Raw genomic sequence first — 25,502 nt, 5'->3', positions numbered from 1 at the left:
TGGAAGTGCCAGGACAGCCATAAAAATGGACAGCTGTCCAATGACTCGGCTGAAAACTAAGAAGTCTGACATCAAAGGCAGAAATGATTCAAAGATCACCCTCATCCCCAAGTACTGGTTACCAGAGAAGCTGCAGGTGAACTCTTCTTAATACTTAAACTAGAAACCCTAACCCTACCCTAATCCTAACCCTTTACACTGTGATACAGAAAGTTCCAGAAGAACCCGATTTTAAACAGAGGACTTCCAGAAGAAAAAGAATCTGGGGATTTCTAAGGAGAAGTCCGCTTCACTGCAGTGGTGTTCAAAGAAGAGCAGAGAGCTGCGAGAAGAAATAAGTGGAGTGACTGAGGAAAATCAATAGAGAGGATTTTGGAAAGAGTGAGAGACAAAGGACTGGGAGGAGGAAGAGGCAGGGACATGGTGCCAAAATGTGTGGAGCAAAGTACTATGGTCATTTAAAGCTGGCATAAGGGACCAATGTCTTAGTGTAACATCAACGGGATGTAAGGTAGTGGCAATACTTGAATTTAAACGGAACTTGCAGATAATTAGAAGAGAGAACTTTTCAGTATCACCAAGTGGAGTGTAACCGCAGAGAGATGTCTGCTGCTTAAAAGCTTAGCATAAAGAGCTGAGACCGCCTTTGTATGGGGGACAGGGTGGGAGAGAAGAGGACAGAAGAGCAAAACTACCCTGTCAGCTGGGCGAAACCTAAGGAGGAAGAGGTGCGGCTGGAGAATGCAGACCTCAGTGACTGGAACTGTGGGCGCCATGTCAAGTGTAAAGTGGCGAGAGTTGGCAGGGGCCTGGCTATGATCTCGGAGCTGCACACACAAAGTCTGAGCCTGTAGGCCACCATTTAGAATAAAACCAGTTGGCCAATTCACACTAAAAATTCTCTCTCATTTCAGGTATTTGGCATGCTGTAGAGTCTGCACTGAGATCTTCCAAACTCCATTTTTTTCAAACACAATAACAGGTACACAATGTTTTAAGAAATGTGTAAAGAAATTCTCCACTTAAGAATGCAATATCCTATGGAAAATGAAGACTATGATTGTGAATTAGAAATGCCAAACTTTCCCTTTAATCATTGTTCTCCTTGGAGGAGACATGGAGTCAAGGAGCAGTGAATGGTAAAGGCCGCAGCTACATCAGTGTGAGACCCAGGAGCTTGGAAATTAGTAAACAACTTGTAGTGGAATGAAAAACACAAAAAAACAAAGCTACCAAAATATAAACTGTCTCCATATTCTTTTTGACACATGTACAGAGTCCAGTGAAATTCTTACTTGCAAGTGACATAATTACAGAAAATCTGAGAGAACAGCTTGCTTATTTAAGGCAGGAGGTCAATTAAACAGAAATTGGTTGGGATGAAAACCTGCAGCCACAGGGGAAGCCTCAGAAAGTTCATGGATGGAAGGCTTACCTCTTACCACTCCCAAGCATTTCTTATTTTTTGGCTCAAATTCCTGTAATTTTTCTGATTATATTTTCATGTGCTGATACTGAAGTGACTAAAAAGCTAAAATGTACATACAGTATGCACTGGCAAGCCGGCTATAGAGACCTTATTATGCAGTTTGCCATCTAGTGGCCACAGTAAAATATTACAGCTAAGCCCTTACAAGTCTCGATGTCTTCCTAATCTCATGAAGTTTTGATGACAACAGAAAGTTTTATTCCAAAATAGCTTGTCAATCCCTTAATGTCTAATTTTGGCCAAAAGCTATCACATTAACATCTAGGGGTCACCAAAGGACTACTGTCTACCTAAAGCTTTGCTAACTTGTTTCACATACCTTCGATTTTCTTGAATACAACCATTCCAGTGTTGCAAAATGTATGCTTTACCAGCTTTCCTTTTGGATGAGGCCTCCCCAGTGTGCCTTTAAGCTTGAACATCACCCCCTTAACTTGTACTCCACGTTGGGTTATGTAACCTTACCTAACATTCAGTTAGCCCTCTTAATGGCTTCTGTACAGTCTGGATGAAGATAGTGACAAGTTCAAGGTCCTTCTCATGAGGTGCTCTTTCAAGTGTGAGAGGCCCTTCGTCAATTCAAAGCTAATATTTTTACTGCCTCCGTGTTAATATGTTACATTTACTTATAGGCCTTACAGTATATGCTGTTCCACATCCATGTGGGTGATTTTACATTATCTACCTTTCCACCAATTTAGTGGTGTGTAGACATGACCAGAGCGTGAAGTCTTTTTATTTTTATGGATTTCATTTATATAAATTAAAAAAGCAGCGTCCCCAGCATTGATTCCTGAGGGACACCACTTTAACACAAATTATTTAACTGTTACGTTTCCTTAGGCAGCTGGAGGCCAGTAGCATTCATTTCATTGCCCTCTGCAACACAGATGCCATCCCAGGATGTGATGCAGCCAGTGAGGATGGACTCCACTGTGCACCCGTAGACGTTCCTGAGAACAGAAGGAGAAACGACGAGCTGCCATCTGAGGAAGCGGAGAAGCTGGTGAGCCTTCTTGACAAGAGACGAAATGTGCTGTGTCCACTTTAGTTCACCAGGGGTGGTCATCCCCTCCGATGCAAATGCAAGTGTAGTCTGCCTTCATCTTCCTGAAGCTCATAAGTGTGACATTGTTGTCTCTGTAAGCCTTGTTGGCGTTCAGTCCTATGATTTGGATGTCATTGGCAAATTTCCTAGTGGAGTTTGGAGCGGTGTCTGGCCAAGGGGTCCTAGTTGAACAGAGGATTCTCTCACTGAATGGTCTTTTCCCATATTTCTTCCATTTTTTTTTTTTAGGGAGTGGTCTCTTCTTTTTGTAGGGAGTCACGGCGGCCGGCCGTTGGGGTGGGTGCTGGGTATGTTCGGGGCCCATTAAAGCCCATTGAGGCACTCCTTGTGTGATTTTGGGCTATAGAGGAAACAAATTGTTGTTGAGTATGGTGTATTTTTCAGGTAATTGGTTTTACTGTTGCTACAGATGTTCACATCCTCTGATAAAAAGTCATTTCCATCTCGAACCAGCATAGCAGCACTTCACACCCAGAGAGAGAGATAACGGCTGCTCTTTGTTTTACAGAGCTGGCTGGCTGATGGCAGCTCTGCTCTCATGCGCTGCCTGGATTTGTAAAAAGGTGCAATTATGTCGTTATGTCAAAGTGCAATTCAGATGCAGCCCAATTGTGCATGCGTGCCACTACAATTACAGTTGAGGCTTTGAAACGTCTGAGCGTAATACACAAAACAGGAGGGGTGGGGTGTTTGTGTTTATGGGGGTATAAAAATGAAACGGGGGGAGGCAGCCAGATGAGCTCCACTTGGACACTAAAACAAGCCGGTCCCCCGCAGTCTCGTCAGACTGCTTCATTGTCTGGACGGCTTATGTGGATTATGAGTAACCAGAGATTTTTGATGGATGTTTTGATATTGTTTGCTCTTTCCAGCATTAGCCACCATTTTTGGGTGGACTCTAGCCAAAAATTATATCTACTGTATATATTTTTTTAAACATTACTATACCCTATTTACTTTGTAGTGATGGCCGAGAAAAAAAAAATTCTCATGTTTTGATGCAAAAAGAAGCTAAAAAAATCTTTTCCTTTAATGGAAGTGAATGGTGGCCAAACAGCAAACGATATCAAAATGTGCATGAACAAAATCTGTTACTCATAATCCATGTAAAGTCATCCAGTCAAATGCTAAAAACGTGAAAACATTCTTTTAGCTAAAATGTCGTTCAATCGATTCCTGCGTTAAAATGAAAGAGGCCCACAATCTGGAACCCTTTCACATGGGGCTGCCGCGGCCCTCCAGGATGTAATTCCGTGGCTTATTGTTTCAAATTTACCCCAAGGCAGGTCAGTTCAACTTTAATTTTTTTTTGGATATTTTCCTCATCTAAAATCCATTTGGGACGAGAAAATGGACCCGTAATACAAGTGGGTCAAATGCCTGTGGAGACGCATGCAGGTCGCTAGAAGACCACTCACTTCTCCTGCTGCTTGAGATAAATTCACTGTAAAAAGTAAAAACAATCTAGAAATGAAAGGGAATATTTAAGCATCACTTTGTAGACATAAGTTTGAACAAATCTGCTCAACACCTCACAGCTGCATTATCTGCACTTTATCAGCCCTTTGAGTAGTGAAAAAAGCGCTGTATAAATGTAAAGAGTTATTATTATTTATTCATATCATAACACTTCAGTCGTTCTGTGACGCTATAGTTTATCTGCAAAGCTTCACACATGCTGTCCATCCTGGTCTGAAACAGCCAACGATGTCACCGTGACTCTTCGACACATTTTAACTCTCCATTGGGTTCGTGTGAACTACAATTAGTTAGCCACAGACCTCCCACAACTGACGGGAGGGAGGACGTTGATCGATCGAGGCCATTCTTACATCACTCTGAAAGCTGCTGAGCCCCCACAAGCCTACATGGGATTTCCATTGACATATTTGGCTGACTCCTTTATCCAAGGCGACTTATGACATTTATGATACGATTGGTTACATTTCGTTTTTCTTTTCCAATCGGAGCACAGGCAGGTCAAGTGACTTGCTCAGGGTCACAGAGTGTCAGCCGTGGGAGTTGAACCCACAACCTCAGAAATCTTAACCACCACACCACACTGCCTTTAACTACATGACATTGTAAAGTGCCGTTAGAAAAGCCAGAATTTACTACTAAAGCAAGCAAGTCTATTATCGCTGTTGTTCTTGAATATGACTTTCCGTTACAAAAAATATTTAATGAATACAAATATGACAACTTTCATACAGTAACCAGAAAACTAAGAAATGCTCCGCCTTTAAAATCAATGAACTAAAGCTGGCGGCACATTACATGACTTCCGGTTGGAGGGAACGTCAAATCTGATATTCTGACTCTGATTACACGACTACAAATTGCAGGGGATGACAAATTACACAAATACAGCACAGTTTCACATTTCCAAAGTATCGCGAGCTCGGCCTTTGCATGACCGCCGATAACGTGCTGCCCGACTGTGCGGGTGCTGTATGAAGGCTTTCCTGGCAGGGCGAGTTCAGCCCTTTTATTTTTCATTTTTCCATTCTATTGTGGTACAAAAAACACAAGTTTGTGCAGTGCATAACACCCGCGCTTCTTTATCCCTTGTGTGAATACTGTGTGCACTGTAGTTCCACGTGGGCACTCCACTCTCACACACACACACTAGCACGCCTCTACAGCAAACTAAAGCAAACCGGTCGCAGGGGAGGTCAGACTACACGACTGCCAGTCACAGAGGTGTCCCACAAGTACCTCTGACTTGCTAAGATTACAACATAAAATCGCTGTGAACGGCGTGCAATGTGACGCACACGCCTGAATGTTATGCCATGCGTACATTTTCTAACTTTTGTTCTGTGAGTGTCGTTCATTTCCTTTATCCTCACTCTATTATGTTAAGACTGATGAATAGGTTCTGCAAGTATTTGTCACAAGTCACATACTGTAAGTGACTTCCTCCCAATGTTGACAGTATCAGGCTGAACTACCACTGCCCGTCAAGCCGCCCAGATATACCAACCAATTCATAATCGGGCAGCAGTCCGTGGGTAAAGCTGCCTGGCATGGAGACATTAGACGAAGACCTCAGAGACATGAGGACGTCCACACACTGCCACACAGTTATACTCGTCACTCTTCTAGGTTACTCAAAATGCAGAAGACCCAACTCCACTCTTTCCACAAAACAGAATGACATTGTTCATTTCAACACATTTGCTTTATTTTTCTGATTTTTCACATGATTGTTAAGTGAAGAGCCCCCATTGCTAATTTATTTTGGGTTTTAGCATAGTGTAGAGGGACACAAAACGCATCATTTTATTGGCCACAAACACAGTTAGGTTTATTAAAAACACACAAGCTGCGTATACTGTATATAGTGTACATATTTATACATTTATGAAAATAATAGGTTTAAAAAACCCTCCCTGAAACACTGTATAAAATATATGTTTGAATTTTTGGTGCTTTAAGACTGTCACATCCAAGGAAGCAGCAGGGGTATGCAATTTGATTTTTTAATCCATCCAATCGCCACCTGCACTTTCATATTTAAGAATCAGAAGTCCATTTATTTACTTTGCATCTTTGGTAACTTTACAAATGATCTCCATGATTAATGTGACGTTCATATGGCCTGACTGGTTTGCCTTTACACATCAATTAAGACTATTTAAAAGTATACACTATTTAACACATTAAATGTTAAAAATACACATTTTGTTAGTATATACGATTATACGTAAGTAGTTAAAAAAAAAAAAAAATGTCTTACACATTAAGGCAACGTAAAGAAAGCGTTTTCTTCAGGATCTGCTCGCTCATGTGTGGAGCTCTTATACAAGACTGCCGCGGTATAAATACGTCAGGCTCAGTGGCCGTTGTGCCACAATCCAAGTACTCTCGCTTAATTTTCTTTTTTTTAATTACAACCATGACTTTGAAGATATATACAGCAGTTCCTTCCTGCCGTTACTATTTGACTGCTCTTTACATTTTAAACAGAGAGATGTCAACGGTTTAAGGGCTTTTTACGTCTGTTTTCTTTAGCAGTGGAACAACTGAAAGGAATTACCATTTAAAAACTGATCCTGTTGCTTTAACTAAAAGAACTGGAAATACCCGACTGCCTCGTTTTGGAGGAAGGTGAAATTAGCATTTAGCGTGAAACGTTATTTAGCATCAATACACATGCCAGGCAGACCTTGTTTTCATCCCCCGGCCCCCTGTGGTTATTTCCCACCATGTCCTTTTATATACATAAACACAAGAAAAGCACCGGGTGTACAGGCCGAGGGGTTCCACTCAGATGAAGTACTCCTTCTTGCTCTCGTCCACAGCCTCCTTTAATGTGGGGTCGGCTTTAAGGGCGGCGTCCGCATTTTCTGCAAACTCGGTTCCTTTGGCCTCATTAGTGTGGTAGGTGCCCTTGTGACGGTAAAGATACCGGAGGATTACGGCGAGCAGACAAACCAGAACAAGCACCACGGCTGCGATGACACCTGCAAGAGGAGACAGACCAGATGTTAGATTCTGCTATCGCGTTTTTTCAGTTTACAATTAATGGAGTAACCAATAGCACCGCTATTTAACTTTATCAAAGATGGCTGACCCAAATGACTAAATTTGCTAACTGGGGCAGAAAGGAATACCAGCTCCTCCTGTGGTTGGAGGATGTGGCCATTTCAAAAGTGATGGGGTAGACAAGTGTCTGAGAGTCAAAGTGCAGAACTTAATTTGTGAACTGCTACTATATATAACGCTGTCAAACTCCGCTCATGCAGTTCAAGATCATGGGGGGGATGATGCCCATCCTGGCACCTTTGAGCACAAGGTAGGATACCACCCACACAGACCTCCACTCACAGGAACCAATATGGGCGCCAGTATGATGTACACTGTTAGGGAACAAAAGAGAACTTGCATGGTCCACATAGACAATGCCTGAGCACAGGGATCAAAAACTTGTGATGCTGAAGGAAGCAGCAGTGGGCACTGCTAGAATGTGGGATAAGAAAAAATAATTGTGCTGACCTTTCAGTACTGTATTACAAATGGTTGATGATGGATGCAAGCCATGCTGCAAATGAATGTTTAAACTGACTAAAGTGCAGAGGGAGTCATAAAATACAACAAAATAAGAAGAATTACCAAGAATTTACAAATATCGCAAATGTCCAATAGCAAGCCACATGTGAACTGATTATGTAGCTGTAATCATGACAAGGGGCACTGGGCTTTGTGATAAGGCGGTCCTGCTGGAGACCGTCAGCTTAAACCTAAAGAACTTCAAATTTTTAATTGATACTTCACCTCTTTTAACTTTAACTATTAATTTAAACTCTAAATCTTTAGAAAGTTGAACTTTGTATCTTTTATTTCCTTATTTTAACCCCCCCCCCCCAAAAAAACACAGACCACTAGACATATCAGTTATTATTTATGAGATTTGAAGAAACAACCTTACTTATCAGCCTGGAAAAAAGAATTCAGTTTTGTACAAGTAATAAAATCCCAGCAGTTGTGTTGAGATTACGCTGGACACTTTTTGGTGCATCTTACAGAGTTTGGTCTGCAGTTTTTATTTTATGTACCATTTGATTTCATTCACCACTCTTTGTGGTTTCTTCTCATACTTGACGTGTACGCCGACTCTACAACAACTACACCATGAGCATCTGTGCTGATCTGATAGTGGAGGCCTTGCACTAGGAATGCGGCCTGGATATCCCAAGTGCTCTTGTTTCATTTGCGCATTACGTTAAAACGAACTGGCCACTCCATTCCAGGGCAGAAATCACTTGTAGACCCAAAAAAGGCATATTTGCCTCCTCTTCATACAAAATGGAAGAAGGAAGTAAAGAAGGTGAGGTGCTTCACTGACGCCAAAGCATTTTTGTTGGTCACACAAATCAGACCTGTCATCAACGACAGGCGGTTTGAAGATCTGCTAGTGTGGCATTCAAGGATGTTGTTAACAATTTTCTTGCCAGCTACAGAGCAACAAACTACATCCACCTGGTCGACAACATTCTTTATGTGTACAAAACCATGAAGTGTAACACATCGCCAAACACTCACTTTGTGCATTCACACTTGGACTTCTTTCACTGCTCATCTTGGTGCAGTGAGTGATGAACATGGCAAAAGGTTTCATCAATCAAGCAAAATTAAGCATTCACTGTTGGATCCGATAAAGGGAACACACTCCATAGAAAAGGATTTATTAAAAAAGAAATGGAAACACAGTAGTACCTCAATTATCTGATATAATGTGGACCGATGCATCCTTATAATAATAATTCTTTACATTTATATACTTGATAGCTGCTGAAGTGGTGATGCAACACAGAGAAGGTGGGGCTGACACTTTAAGATCAATTGATGTCACCAGGGAAGTACACTGCTCACTGTGGTCAGAGATGGCCTCCATATTGCTGACAGATAGAGGACTCCATTTAGCTCACACCTCTGAGCCAGAGAATGTGGATTCACAGCTCACCACAGTGCAAATCTTCGAAAGGAGACGCTTCGCGGTGTGACTACTCAGCAATTCTGCTGACGATATGGGTGATGACACTGAGAGATCAGCAGATGTCACCAGGGTAGTGCACTGCTCACAGTCGTCAGAGACAGCCTCTATGCGGCTGACGGTTGGAGCTCTCCATTTAGCTAATGACGCAAAGTGCTCACCTCTCAGCCACAGAAAGCGAAATTACAGTTCCCACTGGTAGTTCACCACAGAACTCTGAAACATGTAAACACAAAAATCCTAAATGAGTGAAACAGCAGAGCACGTGTATAGGCCAACACTGGGGATGCACTGACAACAGCCAAATGACGGATGAATGAGTCACCCAACATTCCCACAATCCCCAGCTCCTCGACTGCTCGCTTGGTACATTTGAAATTAAAAGTAGAGTATTCACGCGCTCATTACAGAATGCACAGCAAAAATTTTATGAATTATAAGAAAAGTAGTATATTACTCTTACTGTATCTCAGATAACGTGGAACCTCAGAAAATCGGGTGCGGATAATTAGGATTCTACTGCATTTACACTTTGGCAAAAATACAACTATTCAGAATTTATTAAAATAAGAGAACAAATAATGTACAGCTCATCAAAGAAAGTGAGAATGGTGCACTGATAGTGAATTTGCATGGAATAAAAACCTTCAGACACAGGGATCCCACAAGAAATAACTTGTACTGATCTGCCCCGTACTGACAAGAAGACAGGATTAATCATATCTTAATATTCCATACAAAAATATCTTGCAAATCAGAAAGTGAAATAGGGAAAATGCAAGACAGCAAGGATTCAAACTGGATCGGGTTTTTCAATTGACCAATGAATGAAGGCGAGAGGCGGATCTTCAGTTCATTAACTCGATCACGCTTTTGAACGCACTTCCTGTTTGTGCACTCCTCTGATTTTCTGGAAGAATTTAATTAATAATAGCATAAATTGCATGCATGTTGGACATTATGAGCATATGACCAGTTAAGTGACGTGAAATATGCGACATGAGTAGGGATGTCAGGATACCAGAATTTTGGTTTTCAATATTAATGCCAGTGCAATTTCACAATACTTGATACAAATTTGATACTATCGTAAAAACAGAAATTACATTTAATAGAACCTCCATTGCTCAAGTGAACAATACTGTGAAATAGCATATAAAATATATAAATACTAACAGTATCACCAGTTTTGAAATAGTGCTACATCCATCAAGAAGTTGCCAATTAGCATTTAAGCATGCAAGTGTTGGCACTCACAAATTGCAATGTAGGGCTTGAATTTTTTTCTTTAATTTAATAATTTCGGTCAAGCCAATCAAAATACATCAAAGTCCAAGATTATTTGGGTAGGGGAAGCCACCGGTCTTATAGAAATTTAATAAGACTAATCAGGTTATGTATTTACTGTGATGAACAGGCCATCCTGTACTCTGTTAACTATGACATTCAAGCATTTATCAAGTTTCAAATTATTGTTAATGCAGATGACAGCATATTTCCATATCGGCAGAAACTGTAAGCTATCCAGTTTAGATAATATCATAAAAAACAGATTTTAAAACGTGTATTATATTGTGTGTGTGCTGTTATAAGGCATAATTATGTAACGCTAACGCTTTGCCAGAAATCAAGGATTAGCTGGAAGAAAAGCTGCATATGTTACTTTTCCAGAAAGTCAATTTTAAGTTACCTTTTTTTTCCAAGATCTAGGGCCATCAAAAGTGTATTTTTGTAAAACAAACCAGTAAAAACAGCACCATCTGATTTGTAAATAAAGGCAGTGGGATATATAAACTGATGAAGTAAATGTTGTGACCAACCCCTGAGACTGCTGATCCTGTCAGGAAAGTAATGGTAGACTGACGAGCGCTGCTGTTATTTTCAAAATAAGACTGGAATATATGCCACCCCTAGATCTACAATGGGCTTGTAGTGTGGCGGAGGTCAAACGTCCTCAGCTGCTGTTGAAGGAAGCTGTGTGCTATGAATTAGAAGAGGGCGGCCTGCATATTAATGGGTTCATTACATCAATGAGGTCTGTCATGAAATTAATATGAGTGACAGTAAAGAGAATTTCATAGTAAGAATTATTATGTTATTACATGTCAGTCTTTGCACTGTTGGAAGCTTTCTTGGAAATTGTTTTCTGTGAGGTCCGCCAGTTGTGGTGCTTTGGATGTCAGTCTTATTCATTTCATGACAGACTTTGAACGTCCTAGCTGTGACAGTTCAGTTATGTTTCGTCCTAGCTGTGACAGTTTTCAGTTATGTTTCGTGAACTGTTTCTGCAGGAGAATAATAGAAATGAGCAAAGAAAATGATTGATATTTCTAGAGTATTCTAATCAGAGTGTAGTGGACACAAATGACAATCCTGTAAATCAGGCACATTATGAGTAGAACATCGCAACAAAACATTTTAAATGTAGACTTCCAAGAAAGAATAAAAGGATCAGCTATTCTGACTGTTATTAAAGTATGAAAGGTAAATGAGGAAAATGGGATTGTGAACAAAGTGCTAGTAAACTTGGACCATCCTAATCCCCCCAGACAAGAAAAGAGCAAAACTTTTCAAAAGAGAAATAAGTCTGAGCTCCTAAAAAGAGATTCAGAGTGGAGGTCTGCATTCCGAATGGACCCCACTCAGTTTCTTGTGGCGCCAGACTAAAATTTAATCATAGTGAGTGGATGGCTTTATTCCTGTGGTATCCGGTGGGTGGTCGGAGCTTTGATAAACATCCGAGAAAATAAGTGATATATATTGTGACCACCTGGATGAATGTTGGGGCATCAACTGAAGCCCCTTTTAATGCACAAGCAAAAAAATAATGGATGCACGATAGCACAACATAAGAAGTCACCTGCCATAGCCCAAAAACGATGCTCTCCTCGAGCAGATTGGCAAACGGTTTAAGGAGCTCCGCCATCTCTGAACTTCAGGTGTCAGACAGACACACCGTTCTGGATGGCCTCTCTGTTTTATGGTACTGAATCTGGAAGGGGTGGGGCTTGCACCAGAAGTCCTGAATCCCGCTTACCTGGGCACAGCCCTGAAGGTGATCCTCAAGTGCGCAAGTGTGACAATATTATATATATATATATAATATTGTAATATAAAACTTTATTATATATTATATATTAGTTGTTTTAATTTTATCACTGATGTTACAATCAACACTGTTTCCCTGTAAAAGCGCGCACAATCAAAAAAGAAGAAAAGCTACCGTGCCGATGTTTGTGATGTGGTGGTGTCTCGCTTCTTTTCCTTTTTATTTTTTAACTGTGTTTTCAAAGGAATCACTGAGCGTGAATGATATGATTACTGGTTACAGTACTATGGGTTTTTTTTTTCCTCTTTTTGCTTTTCAAAAGCATCAACCGTGAGCACGTATTTTAAATGCTTGTTTTATGACACACATGCCAAAGCTGACATCTCAATCTGTCTATTAGATTGAACAGATTTTCTTTTTCATAGAAAAGAAATACAGGCCGGGATATAATTGAAACCTGACGCACACTTTAATATACAATGGATCTTTGGTAAATTTTCTAATCAAACAATCATTTTAAATGTCTTCATTTACATTCAACTACTTAGTGAAGACTTTAAGGACTTGCAGGATTGCTATTTCTCCTCCGTGATAATGAAAAAGGAAAAACAGGGAAACATACTCCAGTGTTTCAAAGTTTGTCTTTTTTTGACATCCTCTGAAGTGGAAATGAAGACCACTACATACATTACAACCTAGCGGTAGTCCTCATTAGTTTAGTTTAGTTGGAAATATAACGAAGCCCCCCTCACTGAGCAGTCCGTCACTTCTGCTCATGATCACGCTTCCTTAAAATCAGTTTTATGCTCTTTAATTTTGATCACAAATTCAACCACCGCCTGGTGAAGTCGTTGCACAAACCACACCGCGGTGAGTGACTGACACGTTTGATACATGGCGGCCCGTTTGATCACCGTGTCGATACTCTTCTAGGAGGTCCGTATCACACAGCTAATAGTGTCACAGCAGAGGATGTGACACTGCTGATGGAAGAAGAGCTGTGCCTGCTATTACTGATGTTAAAAGAAAAGGAGAAAGTGGAGTGTCAGACCAACTGACCCAAAGCGGTGAAGGAAGGGGCAGTGTAAGATTTTCATAAGTAGGGGGCCGACACTGTGAGCAGATGCATTTCAAATGTTTTTTGCATGTCTTCCTTGCTTTTTGATGACCTGTCGCATCATATTCATCCCTTCGTTCATCACTCTGGCACCCAAAGCCTCTCCTTGAAATTCACCATTTTGAATTACATGCATTGTTAGATTTCAAATTCTGACATAATTTTCGCTGCACGGCCCTCACGCCCTGGGCAGACATGTCAAGTATAATATGTCCTAGTTGAAAACATAGGTGTTGCTGTTATTATTTTAGATGTACACTGTTGTTTTTTGGGCATTTCTGTAATTATGAGTTGGTGTTGAATTGTTAAAACTGTTTCTTAAAATAAACCCTACGCTGCACCCAAATTACATAACATATGCGTGTCACACATGGATCAGACAAAATCTGTGGGTCTGCTGTTTGTTTACACAGCCTAAGTAACGTACAAGATAAAATCCTGAATACATTTTGGGATTTTATAAATTTTAACCTTTTCTGCCCTGACATCCTATTACTAGTACATATATGCAGCCATTTTTGTAAAGCGCAGGTATGTTTGCAGCCATCGGAACCGGGCGTGCTACTATTAGCACAGACTGGGAAGAGGTGGCAGTTGCTTTGGGTGCTGCCTGGTGGCATACAGTCCGCGAAACACGGAAGTGAAAATGGACGATTGTGTGCACCACGTAGTAAGTAGCTCCACTTTCAATTTTATTTCCTCAAGAAGATGGAAGTATTTGGCAGCTATTGTATAATAATAATGATAATTTTTTTTTTTTTTTTATCATTTTTGAGCTTCCTAGACACCCCAAAAGTAGAAGAATATCTCACAAAATAATTTTTCCCATTTATATAGCGCTTTTCTCAGTACTCAAAGCGCTATCCACACAGGGAGGAACCGGGAAGCGAACCCACAATCTTCCACAGTCTCCTTACTGCAAAGCAGCAGCACTACCACTGCGCCTTTCCCATAAAAACAGAAAATCCAGGGCCAAAAGTGTTAACCAGACTACTGTTTAGGCTGTCGTGGGATATAAGTGGATGACTGGTCACCATTTATCTACTCATCTCCCTATCTATTTATGGTCAGAGTAACTCTGATTGTATTGTGAAAAAGAAAATCAGTCAAAAACAGAATTACTTTTACCTGTGTAATTTAATTTTTTCCCCTCTTATAGATTTGTCTGTTTTAAGAATCCACTTGGGCTCTGTGCCCGATTCAAGTGCCTTTTGAAGTGCAAAGTGGGAATGCAGGCAGAGGAAGAATGGAACCTTAGGCAGGTGTGGAAGAAATTTTGCTTGGGGCAGACAGGAGTGGGTGACGACATTATGGTGGGAGTGGTGGGGAGCAGGATTGAAAATGAGTACCGTGCAGACCTCATCTGCTAGTCAATGGGAAGGACCAGCAGCAACTAAACCAGGAGTCATGCTTAGGAGTGAAAACGGACATCAGGCAGCCTCAGGTTAAAATTGCATTGAACAGACCAAAAGAAAAAAAAAAAATAAAAGAGACTATAAGCAGCCTGTGGGCCATTAAAGTATGAGGTGAATTAGGAAGGATCCCTCAGCTTTTGCACTGAGTTTGTCCTGCTCAGTATAAGAGCAGGTAGGTCTTTAGAAGATGACATACAAATAAAAGAAATCTTTCAATAAAGAAGTATCGAAGCAAACACAAAAGCATAAGTAGTACCAATAATAATACCAGTTTCGTATGATCATCATTAATATCAGCAATAACAAGGAAGAGTAAGGCTGGCAATAATCAATATCACAACTACTACATTTATTATTACTTTTTGGAATGGCTCAACAAAAAATGCACAATGGCAGCAGAAATAATGAACTACAATAAGTCTCATAAAACACCATCTGGAATAACGCACAATAGAAGAATCAAGAAGAATACGACAAGTAATAAAAATAATGTGCCATGAGGAAGAAGCATGATGTGAGGTTTCAGTGCTTATACTGAAATGAATACTCCTAACAGTCAAAAAAATTGTTGTTACTATAATGAGAAAACAAATTCACATTTTCATCTGCTGCATGTCTCACCTGCACATTCAGTTTCTTTTTAATACCATAAATATTTTTTTTTTCTTCTGCTAAAAGAAGCACACATTATGATCAGGAAAAAAAAGAGTGCTGTCACTTTGGTTGATGGCTAGGCAAGTCGTCGATCTTTGACAAGTAAAGCAGACAGAGAGCACATCATAGAGCCTAACAGTAAGCTGAGGAAGGCAGCATCACATCACACCACAGACAAATAGCTATGTAACAACAACAACAATTTATTTTTTGTATAGCCCAAAATCACACAAGGAGTGCCACATTGGGCTTTAACAGGTCCTGTTTTTTTTTTTTTAAAACCCCCCAGCCTTGAATCCCTAAGAAGACAAGAAAAAAACTCCAAGAAATACCCTTACTGGGGAAAAAATGGAAGAAATCTTGGGAAAGCCTATTTCTAGAGAGACTCCTCTTCAAAAACGTTGGCTGTGCAATGGGTGTCAAAAAATGTGGTATATATCATACAATGCACAGAACAGGACATAAGTAATCCTCTTCACAGATTTAGATGACCAATCTATCATTGCCACCTCAGGAATACAATACAGTAATACAATAGTAGTACTATAAGTACAAAGGAAAATTCAAGAGTATATTATATAACATAACAGAATTCGGATTTGTTCAGAGACCTGGAGACCCATCAAGCTGCCTCCCCACTACTGGCCATTCCACAACTGATTCAGTGCTGGGCTGGCCAATCTGATGAAAGGACCCATCAACCCGACGATTCCTGCAATCCTCCATCAGAGATTACTTTACCTTAGGCAGACAAACAACTTGGGAGGTGGGCAGTGGCACCAAGTGCCATGTTTGATTACCAAGAAGAGAAACAGAATAGGTAAGGATTAGTAACAAATTATAACTATCAAATTTCTTATGTTTTAATGTTAATGACTAACAAAAGAGATGCAGTCTGTACAGTTAATCAGCAGCTCTAGTCAGGATAAGCTAAACTGAAGTAGTGAGTCTTCAGCCGGGATTTGAAAGCTGAGACCGAAGGGACATCTCTTATAGTAGCAGGCACACCATTCCACAGTTTAGGGGTCCTGTAACTAAAAGCTCGACCTCCCACTGTTATTTTATTAATTCTTGGAATCATAAGCAGACTGGCATCTTGAGATCTTAATATGTGCTCTAGTTTGTAAGTCATGATACGTTCAGACAAGTAAACCGGACCTTGGCCATTTAAGGCTTTTATATGTTAAAAGGAGGATTTTGAAATCTGCCCTAAACTTAACCAGGAGCCAGTGTAAGGATTTAAGAACTGGAGTTATGTGTTCATATTTTCTTCTTCTTGTAATAATTCTTGCAGCAGCACTTTGGATTAACTGCAAGCTGTAGAAAGAACAATTTGAACATCTAGTGAACACCGCATTGCAGTAGTCAATCCCACATATTTAGAAATCACCTTAATTTCCCAACATTTTTAAAATGAAAGAAACATGTTTTGGACAGTTTTATAATATGTTCTTTAAAAGACATGCTAGAGTCAAAGCCAACACCTAGATTGCGGGCTGATTCAGTAAAAGTAATGGTGATTCCAACGGAGTTAAATGATGACAGAATATTGTTGCGATCAACATCACTCCCATCAATAATGAACATCTCTGTTTTATCTGTGTTTAAAGATGAGTAGTTCTCATCCAGCCACTCCTTAAATTCACTAACACAACTAATTAAAGACAATATTGGAGAAACTTCGTTTGGTCTAAAAGAAATGTATAACTGGGTGTCATCTGCCTACAAGTGAAAATTAACATTATGTTTCCTAATGATAGATCCAAGTGGAAGCATGTAAAGTGAAAACAGTAAAGGTCCCAGTACTGAGCCCTGCGGGACACCATATCTCAGTTCTGTGTATAATGATGGAGTACTGTCAGCACATTTCTGTACGTATTGGAATCGATTTGATAAATAAGAACTAAACCAGGCAAGGACAGTGCCTGTGAGTCCAACATCATTTTCTAGCCTATGCAGTAACACAGAATGGTCAATGGTGTCAAACGCTGCACTTAAGTCTAACAACATAATTACAATGTCATTTCATTCAACAGAGGAAATCAGAATGTCATTTACAACACACATTAGTGCGGTTTCTATACTATTATCAGTGTGGAACCCAGATTGGAATTTCGCAAATAAATTGTGATGCGTAAGCTGTGACTGAAGCTGATTGGTGGCTACTTTTTCAAGTAGTTTAGAGAAAAAGGACAAATTTGATATGTGTGTAAAATTATTAAGAATGTGTGGGTGTAGGTCTGACTTTTTAAGTAATGGTTTAATGACTGACACTTTTACTGCATCAGGTACTGTGCCATGCAGTAATGAACTATTAATAATGTTAAGAATAGGCACTGCAAGAACATCCATTGAGCTCTTTAATAGTTTTGTTGGTGATGCTGAGATCTGGGATCTTATATTTTTAATTTTCCTATTAAAGAAGTTTATAAAGTCTGTACTGCTAATGTCTGTTTGTATTTTGCACTGTAGATCTGAATACCCAATTGTTAAATTAACCATTGTTCTAAACAGTGCAAAAGGATTATTATTATCTACTATTTTAGAATAGTAGTCTAAGCGAGCTTTAAAGAGATCTTTTTTTATATTTTTTAACACTCTCTGTCCATGCAATTTGAAAAACCTGCAGCTTTGTTGTTCTCTATCTGCACTCCAGTTTTCGACACTCTAATTTAAGAGTTCGAGTGCTCTTACTAAACCAGGGTGAATTTTTATGTGCTTTGATCACTTTTGTTTTTGTTAATAAAAACCAAGAGTGCACTCTAAAGCAAGTGTTCTCCATTTTATCCGGAAGCAATGATACTCAACTCCTCACAGCATCAGACATTATCCTTAAAAGACTTGGAATTGTAAAACTGTTTATTTGTGCAAAGGTACACTAGAACTCTAAACAACCCGTAAACAGGCTGCCTCTTCTGTGTTAAATGTTTGTGTGTCTTACGTCCTGTCTTCATGCTGATATACATTCAGTTATCGTATTTTTTTAATTCTTCTATTTATCAATACATTGCATTATTCTTTTACTTAAAACTCAATTACCTTGACATAAGTCAAATTGACAGAAGCCCATTCTACATAGAAAGGAAAGGAAAATAAAGTGCAAGCCTTACCAAATTATTTAATTAAGTAACTGTACTACCCAGCTAAGATGGGTTGAAATCTCAGTGATCTACACAGACCTCAGCATTAACATTTGCAGCACACCATTCAATAGTATATGTCTCTGTTATATGCCAGTTGGTATGGGATTTGTAAAAGCAGTGTAAGTATTTGGGATGAACCATCTGTTGGAATGACAAATGCAATTCATTTTATTACTGCTATTCTTTATGATGCAGCATCTGTTAGAATTAAAGAGACATAGCAACTGGACAGATATAAAGACAGACATCCTTTTATTAAGGTGGAATAGAGGAATTGCCAAAGGCAAAACTGACAATTAACTTCCTGATTAACATCAATTAGTCTTTTCTCAAATTACACTTTTCCCTAAATGTGTCAAAAACTTTGTAATCTCCTTTCTCCATAAAAACACTGGATAAAAGTGTTTCTCGGTCATTACTATAAACAACATGGGGTAAGTAACAAATTAAAAAAATATGTCTTTGGGTGGAGTATTCTTTTTAAAAAGGACGTTCATAAATATTTGTGTTCGACAAATTTTGCTTATGTAGGAAAATATAATAATTTATTCATTAATTAGGTAGTTAAAACAATTTTGTTCTTCAGGTCATTTACTGTCTCAAGGAGGTAAAAAGCAGCTTTCATGATTTAAGGTGTGTAACCAGTTTTCCTGATCAGCTTCCACAACCTTGTAAAACATGTAAACAAAGTCTGTTTACGTACATTATCCATTTTTCTTGTCATTTATACAAAGCTCATTGCAACAATTTGTCAAGAAAGGGAATATCAATCAATAGAAATCAAATCGTTGCCACGAAGAACAAACCATACACTGCAGAAACCGTTTTGAAAAAAATACCCCTGTTAACAACAACCCACCTAACTGTATCTTCTCCCATGGAACATTTTAAAAATTAACCCGACTACAGCTTAGCCTTCCCAGCAGTACTGGTGTGCAAAGATCTGATGTGTGACAGATAGTCCTATGGCTGTTAACTTTTTGGTTAAGTCAAATTAACATTGTGGTATTAAGTGGTATAACTTGTAAACAGCCATTATAAACACCCTGAATAAAATGGGGATTCTTTTTGAAATAAGCAGCTGGATAATAACAACTGCTCCAAGAATCACAGATGTCTAACACAATAAAATGTGTCTACGACATTGAAGAGATTTGTGTCTATTACATTAATATGTGTAGCCAGCAAATGTGATTATTTTGATTTATAATAACTGAAGGCCTATGCCACGTTATACAACATCTTCGGTGATATTCAGTTGTAGTGTTCATTTACATAACCTTAGCGAGTCGACCTGCCCAATGATTCCCTCCAACTACAGGGTTTATGATTTTCAGATCTGCCTAATCGCATGTTTGTCATCAATAATTAAATGGAAATTATTTTGCAAGAAGTAAACAGGAAAGATGTCATTCCCACAATGCAATTAAAGACAGGACTCTCGACCAATGAATAAGGGGGAGAAGCAGCATTGTGGGAATGACATCTTTCCTGTTTACTTTTCAGGAATTAACTTATTAATATTTTAGCAAAAATGCCTTTTGCATGTTTTAACCATATGAATTGATATCAGATATGTGGATTATGCAACACGATTTACTTGAAAGTTGTTTTCTTTCTCTCATGGATGTTTTTTACATCATTTGCCATTGTTCAGAATTAAGTCACTGATGGGTGCCGTCAAGTTTGAATATTCAAGATGTACTTTCTTCACAAAAAACATGAGATTCAAAGTATTTCTCGACCACCACTCCAAACTACATGGGGTAAATAACATTAAAAAAAATTATTTGTGTTTGGGTGGAGTATTCCTTTAATGAGTTGACAGTAAGGCATATCAAGTAAAAACAGCAGGAAATCTGTGAAGCTAGTGCTGCAGCTGCACTAGCAGGTGTGAAGACTCTGTATGTTACTGTTGCAGTGCAGTACAGAATATGGTACAGTAATTACATATTTTAGTTTTTCTTTTTTTTTTTTTAGAATTTTGTTTATATATATAATAATAATAAACTGTATTGCATTGTCAAGGATTTGTTAAACAATTGCCTTATGGTCAACAGTACAGTAGTAGGAGGTGAGGTGTGGGGCCCAAAATGTATTCACAGATTTTCACATTTGCTGGGGTCCTACACCCCTAACCACCAAGAATCACAAGGTATAACTGCAGCTCGCTACAATAAAATCAAACAGATTTGATTTTGCCTTTATTCATAGGGATGGCTTCTGTGTGAACAGGAGGGATGAATGAATGAATACTCATCTGGAAGTACACCATATAAAATATAGGGATGAGGAATTAGGAACACACGTTTTGGACCATGCAAAGAGAAGAGATGCTTGTCTCTCTATGTCTTGTGTTTTACGTACTAAAACAGAATGAAAAAAGTGGCAAGATGGTGGTTCAACAAGTCGCAGGTGTTACCCCAGCGTTGGGCAGCACTGACTCCATCAGGCAGCACTGGGCTGTGGACCTCACGAACAGAAGAGAAGCTCGTCTGACTGAGGTCTCATGTTTTTCACACCGTAATAGAATGGATAAAAGAAATAAAGGGCTGAACTCGCCTCTGCTTTTAACACTTAATGCATCGGCAGCCCCATCAGGCAGCACGTCACTGGCTATTAGAAAAAGGGGTTGAGTCTGATAGTGCAGGAAGACCAGCGCTCAGTCAGTTTAGTATGATGTGGGCCGCAATTTTCAGTTGTGTGATGCAGTGACGAGACCAGAAACTGCAGTCAGCAAATCTGACAAAAAGGCACTTAATGTGACATTGGCTTCAAGTTTGCCATGTACTCTGAGAGATCTGTTTTGTTAGTTCTTATAAGCACAGAGCATTATTTATGTAACCTTGACTTTGCCTGCCACATGCCTCCAGTCCATCACAGCACCAGAAAAGAATCAGAATGTACAAAATAAATACATTTTATACATCTGCATGTCCTTTGTGACTGCTAGTGTAATTTACAACCCTGCTCATATACAAGAAGGCATGTTGCTTACAGGCCTTTGTGCTGTAGAAGAAGAAACAGCTGCCATGAGACTGTAGAAAATAAAGAAGTGTATCATTTCAATACTGTAGACAAAGTGACACATAATCGTTATTGTACCCTACAGTACATGACGGAATCTTGAAGATTTATGTCAGACTCTTAATGTGCTGTCTGACAAGAGCGTTATACAACATGAACTGTATATCCACATATTTTACAGCTTTTATTAGTGGGTCACAAACTAAGGACCCCTATTGCTTTTTTACTGATGGTTTTCTTTTCCTTTCTTTCTTTGTTCTTCCATCATCTTTAAAATACAGTCCTGTCCACAAAGCTGAAACTCTATAAATGATTTGAGGAGTTGGCAAACCTACTAAAACCAATGCATTATGTTCCTTTCTTCCTTTTATGTACCAATATTGCATTCTGCTGTCTTCATGTTATTGGACCAAACATATTTTGCAGTTACACTGCATGTTCCAGCAGATATTTCTGGACAAGTCCTAATAATAATTATACATTTTATTTTTATAGCGCCTTTCCCATGCTCAATATTGGTGTATGCAGGCCAATGTCACATCTGTACTGGCAGGGCTGACACATTGTGTCTCTGTTTCTTCCCTCTGACGTGATGCTCGCTGCATTTTGATAGACTGTACGTTCATGGCTTTAAAAAGTGAACAGACACCAAGCAAGCTCATTGCTTGAAATAAAAAGGACACTGCATGTGTGGCACAGAAAGAAAGCTGAATGCTGGTGAAGACAACGATGAAAGCTTTGCAGTCCTGTAGAAAAGGAAGAAGTAATAAAAGTGGATTCCTGTAGCAACGCATGGCGCCCATCCTGTATGTAAGCTCATCTCTTAGTGTATATACTGTAATCTTCAATTATTTGGATTTTTTTAAATGTCATGAGTGCTGCAAATTATAAAACTCTGTATTTTGACCTGAATCATTACTCAGACAAGCTAGCGTTCTACTTGTATTGCAGAGGCAGATTATTAATAAGCCTAGTATAATTACAGCTTCATCTTTATAAAATGTAATCACGAAAAAGATTCAATATTTAATATTCTAATGTCAAACTTGCAAACATGCCACTAACCTTTAAGGTGCACAGAAATCAGTATTTAGATTTTTAGCTATCTTGTATATTCAATGATTAAAATTAACAGTCTAAAAGAGCTGCAATAACCCAGCAGATGCAGTGCAAGATCTCCTCAATCATGACACCAAGCAGCTGGGAAGAACTGAAACTGTGCTGCTGTTTGGAAAAGCTTGGAGAATATTAAAATTAATCAAGTTCCAACAACAGACTTAAAAAAACAACAATTACTAGTGCTTTATAGCAAACCATAAAGAAAATAAAGGCCCGATGCTGAAGTCCAGCAGTGAAATGCTCTTTCTGTGATGCCTTAATGGCTTCATCCTCCACACTGACACACAGGACAACAAACTTTATGCTTTCCTAAATTGACTGCCTTTCTATTAATTGTAGCTCTTCATAAATTAATGCCACATACATTTGCAATGTCTGATTACTGTAGATTATTTAATTAGCAGAACTGTTCATGTATTTGGAGTCACGGAGAATAACATGTGGAGCTGGGGAATCTTTCAGACCTCCCACTTTAAAGAACAGGCAAGTATATTCCAACCAAAATACCAACGTTACCAAACTTTTAACACTACTCAAAACAAAATTAAGGGAGATTAAAAAAAAAGTTGACAAAAATTTAAAGATGGTCGTGGACCAATCTATACACGTATAGAATAACTATTGTCACGTCGCACAGCTGTTAAAGCCGCTTGTCAGTATTTTATTTGCGTTTTAATGAACTCCGCGCAGAAGCTTCATGATGACAGGACATCTGCAGTAACAAGAAGTCTAATTTAACCACCCTGCTTTTTCAAAGGTAAAGTCATGAATATTTTTTGTCTTCAATAATAATGTTATTGCTAGCTATCACTCAGCACTTTTTAATACAAAACACGGTCAATCGTGCATTTGCTAGAAAGATGCATTTATTTTCTTTCATTGCAAGTACTGTTGGCAAACACAGGTTTGCTTTGAGGGAAATACTAAACTGTCAAGGATTGAAAGGCAAAACAAAACACAGCAGTTCGGACCCCTGTGCTTTTTAGAATATCTCAGGCCACTCACCTTGTGTAAATGATGGCTCTATTAAATAAAGGTAAGACAGCAGGGCAGGGTTTTTTATTCTCTTATTTCAGTCAATAACATAACAATAACAATAAGTATCACCCTGGTTTCAGATAAACTTTAATTCCAGTGCCCACTACTGAAGTCCCCTTTAAAAGGATATTCAGATATCACTGAATGTTTATTAATGTCAGAGAAGAACACTGAGTGGTGTGCAGCTCCAGAGTCCTGGGGGACACTCCCCTGTCCAGTCACTATTTTCATACTCTTCTGCATTCGTCTGAGTTGTCCCATCTACTCTGGTTACCTCCAACATCCCAAAAATGTGCAGTTCAGATCATTAGCAAATTTTCCCATCTTGAGAAATGTTGGTGTGCGTACAAGCTAGTTCCTGGCTCTCACAAAAAAAAAAAAAACTCCAGACACTGCAAGTGAAACATCTGGTTTAAAAAAAATGAACTGAAGGATTAGGGAAATTTATATGTTAGAAATGATACATGACCTCTGCCAATTGCCAAGAACAGATCAGTTGTGTGAGTCAGTGTAAAATCTGTTTATTTACAGTACTTACTTTTTACCTACATTATCTATCTACTGCACCCGTCTCCCGGTTTCGTCTTGGATGTGCCTTTTTGTATTTTGGCTTCTGCAACACTGCGGTTTTACTTTATCTATCTGATGGATGAGACTGGAAAAAAATTGTTTTCTCCTTGTTCACTATAAAAGAAATCTCATCTTAATGAAACTTCTTTCTGCCCAACAACCTCAAGTAATATAAGATACAGAAAAGGAAAGCAGGGGTGTGTGATGAGAGGACTCATACTGCCTCCATACTTTAGTCACAGAACATTGAGATTACAAGGCCAAGAACAGAGAAGATGACCATGCTGCTCAGGAACACTGGTCCAGTGAAAATCAACAACTTCCACTTGACCAGCCTGCTCTTGCATGAGTTCCAACCAGGGTCTTGTTTCCCAAACTTAATGAAAATTACCGCTAAGATGTAAAAGACTATCAGAATGAATATGGACTTGAATTCATAATTATGAATTATGATGTGTGTAAGAGCTTACATTTACATTACCTCACTTAGCAGATGATTTTAATTCAAAGTGTCTTACACAAGAGGTCAACCTAATCAAGTAAACATCATTCGTGGGGGGCTGTTTTGGAACACGGGGTACAGGACAAGGTTACACAAGGCACCAAACAGAACAACATAGGACTAGATACTCTTTCTTAGCTACTAAGAACTTCAAATCAAAGCCACAATCAATCAAAGATATTCACGGAACAAGAGAGTCATCCAATGCCTTCTTACCTCCTTGGCGTTCACTCCAAGCATCTCAGAATTCTATGTTATTATGGTTAAGCCCGAGTATCTATATATTATGATATGATTTAAAGTGTTAAGCCAGAATAACATCATGTTGCAAAACAATCATGAATATTGCTATGCATTTTGCCACTCAATGATAATTTATCAATATTCGTGAGTGGGGTGGAGTCTTTTGCCGAAACATATAATCAGTGTTGTGCATGAACTACCTCAAAAGAGTACGTTCATTGAACAAGCTCATTTTTCTAGTAACGGTGAACTTAATGCAACATATTTGCAAGTGAAGAACTTAAACGTGAGCTAGTTCAGTTTTATGTGACATTCTGGATCAGGTTTAGGTCCAGATTAAATGTATTGCCTTACCCTGCAATGTAGGGATGGAGCCGAATCCAAATATGGTATTCGGATAAGCACAAATAGTGGATTTTTATGAATATTTATTTTGAACGAATCTTTTGACATTTATTTGTATTCGGAAAAAAACAATGTAAAATCCAATAGGCACAGTCTGTATCCGCCTGCTTGTGCTTAAGCTGCACCCCTGCTGACACAAGCACATGGTGAAGCTCCGCTTTCG

The 25,502-nt window shown here is 39.0% G+C and overlaps 2 protein-coding genes across 2 annotated transcripts in view; both read right to left on the bottom strand.

Annotated features, from left to right (window-relative positions):
* The window catches only part of LOC127528911 (glycophorin-C-like), a 131,683-nt gene that overhangs the window by 66,291 nt on the left and 39,890 nt on the right, over window positions 1-25,502 (bottom strand).
* The window catches only part of LOC114655928 (glycophorin-C), a 59,135-nt gene continuing 39,474 nt past the window's right edge, over window positions 5,842-25,502 (bottom strand). The window contains exon 3 of the mRNA XM_028807241.2: window positions 5,842-7,027. Within this exon, the coding sequence (XP_028663074.1) occupies window positions 6,831-7,027 (197 nt within the window). The 3' untranslated portion in view covers window positions 5,842-6,830. The remainder of the gene's footprint in view (window positions 7,028-25,502) is intronic.

The sequence above is a fragment of the Erpetoichthys calabaricus genome, chromosome 8, assembly GCF_900747795.2.
Source record: "Erpetoichthys calabaricus chromosome 8, fErpCal1.3, whole genome shotgun sequence".
Lineage (NCBI taxonomy): Eukaryota > Metazoa > Chordata > Cladistia > Polypteriformes > Polypteridae > Erpetoichthys > Erpetoichthys calabaricus.
The sequence above is the reverse complement of the archived record's forward strand: the minus strand, read 5'-3'. Positions and strand labels throughout refer to the sequence as shown.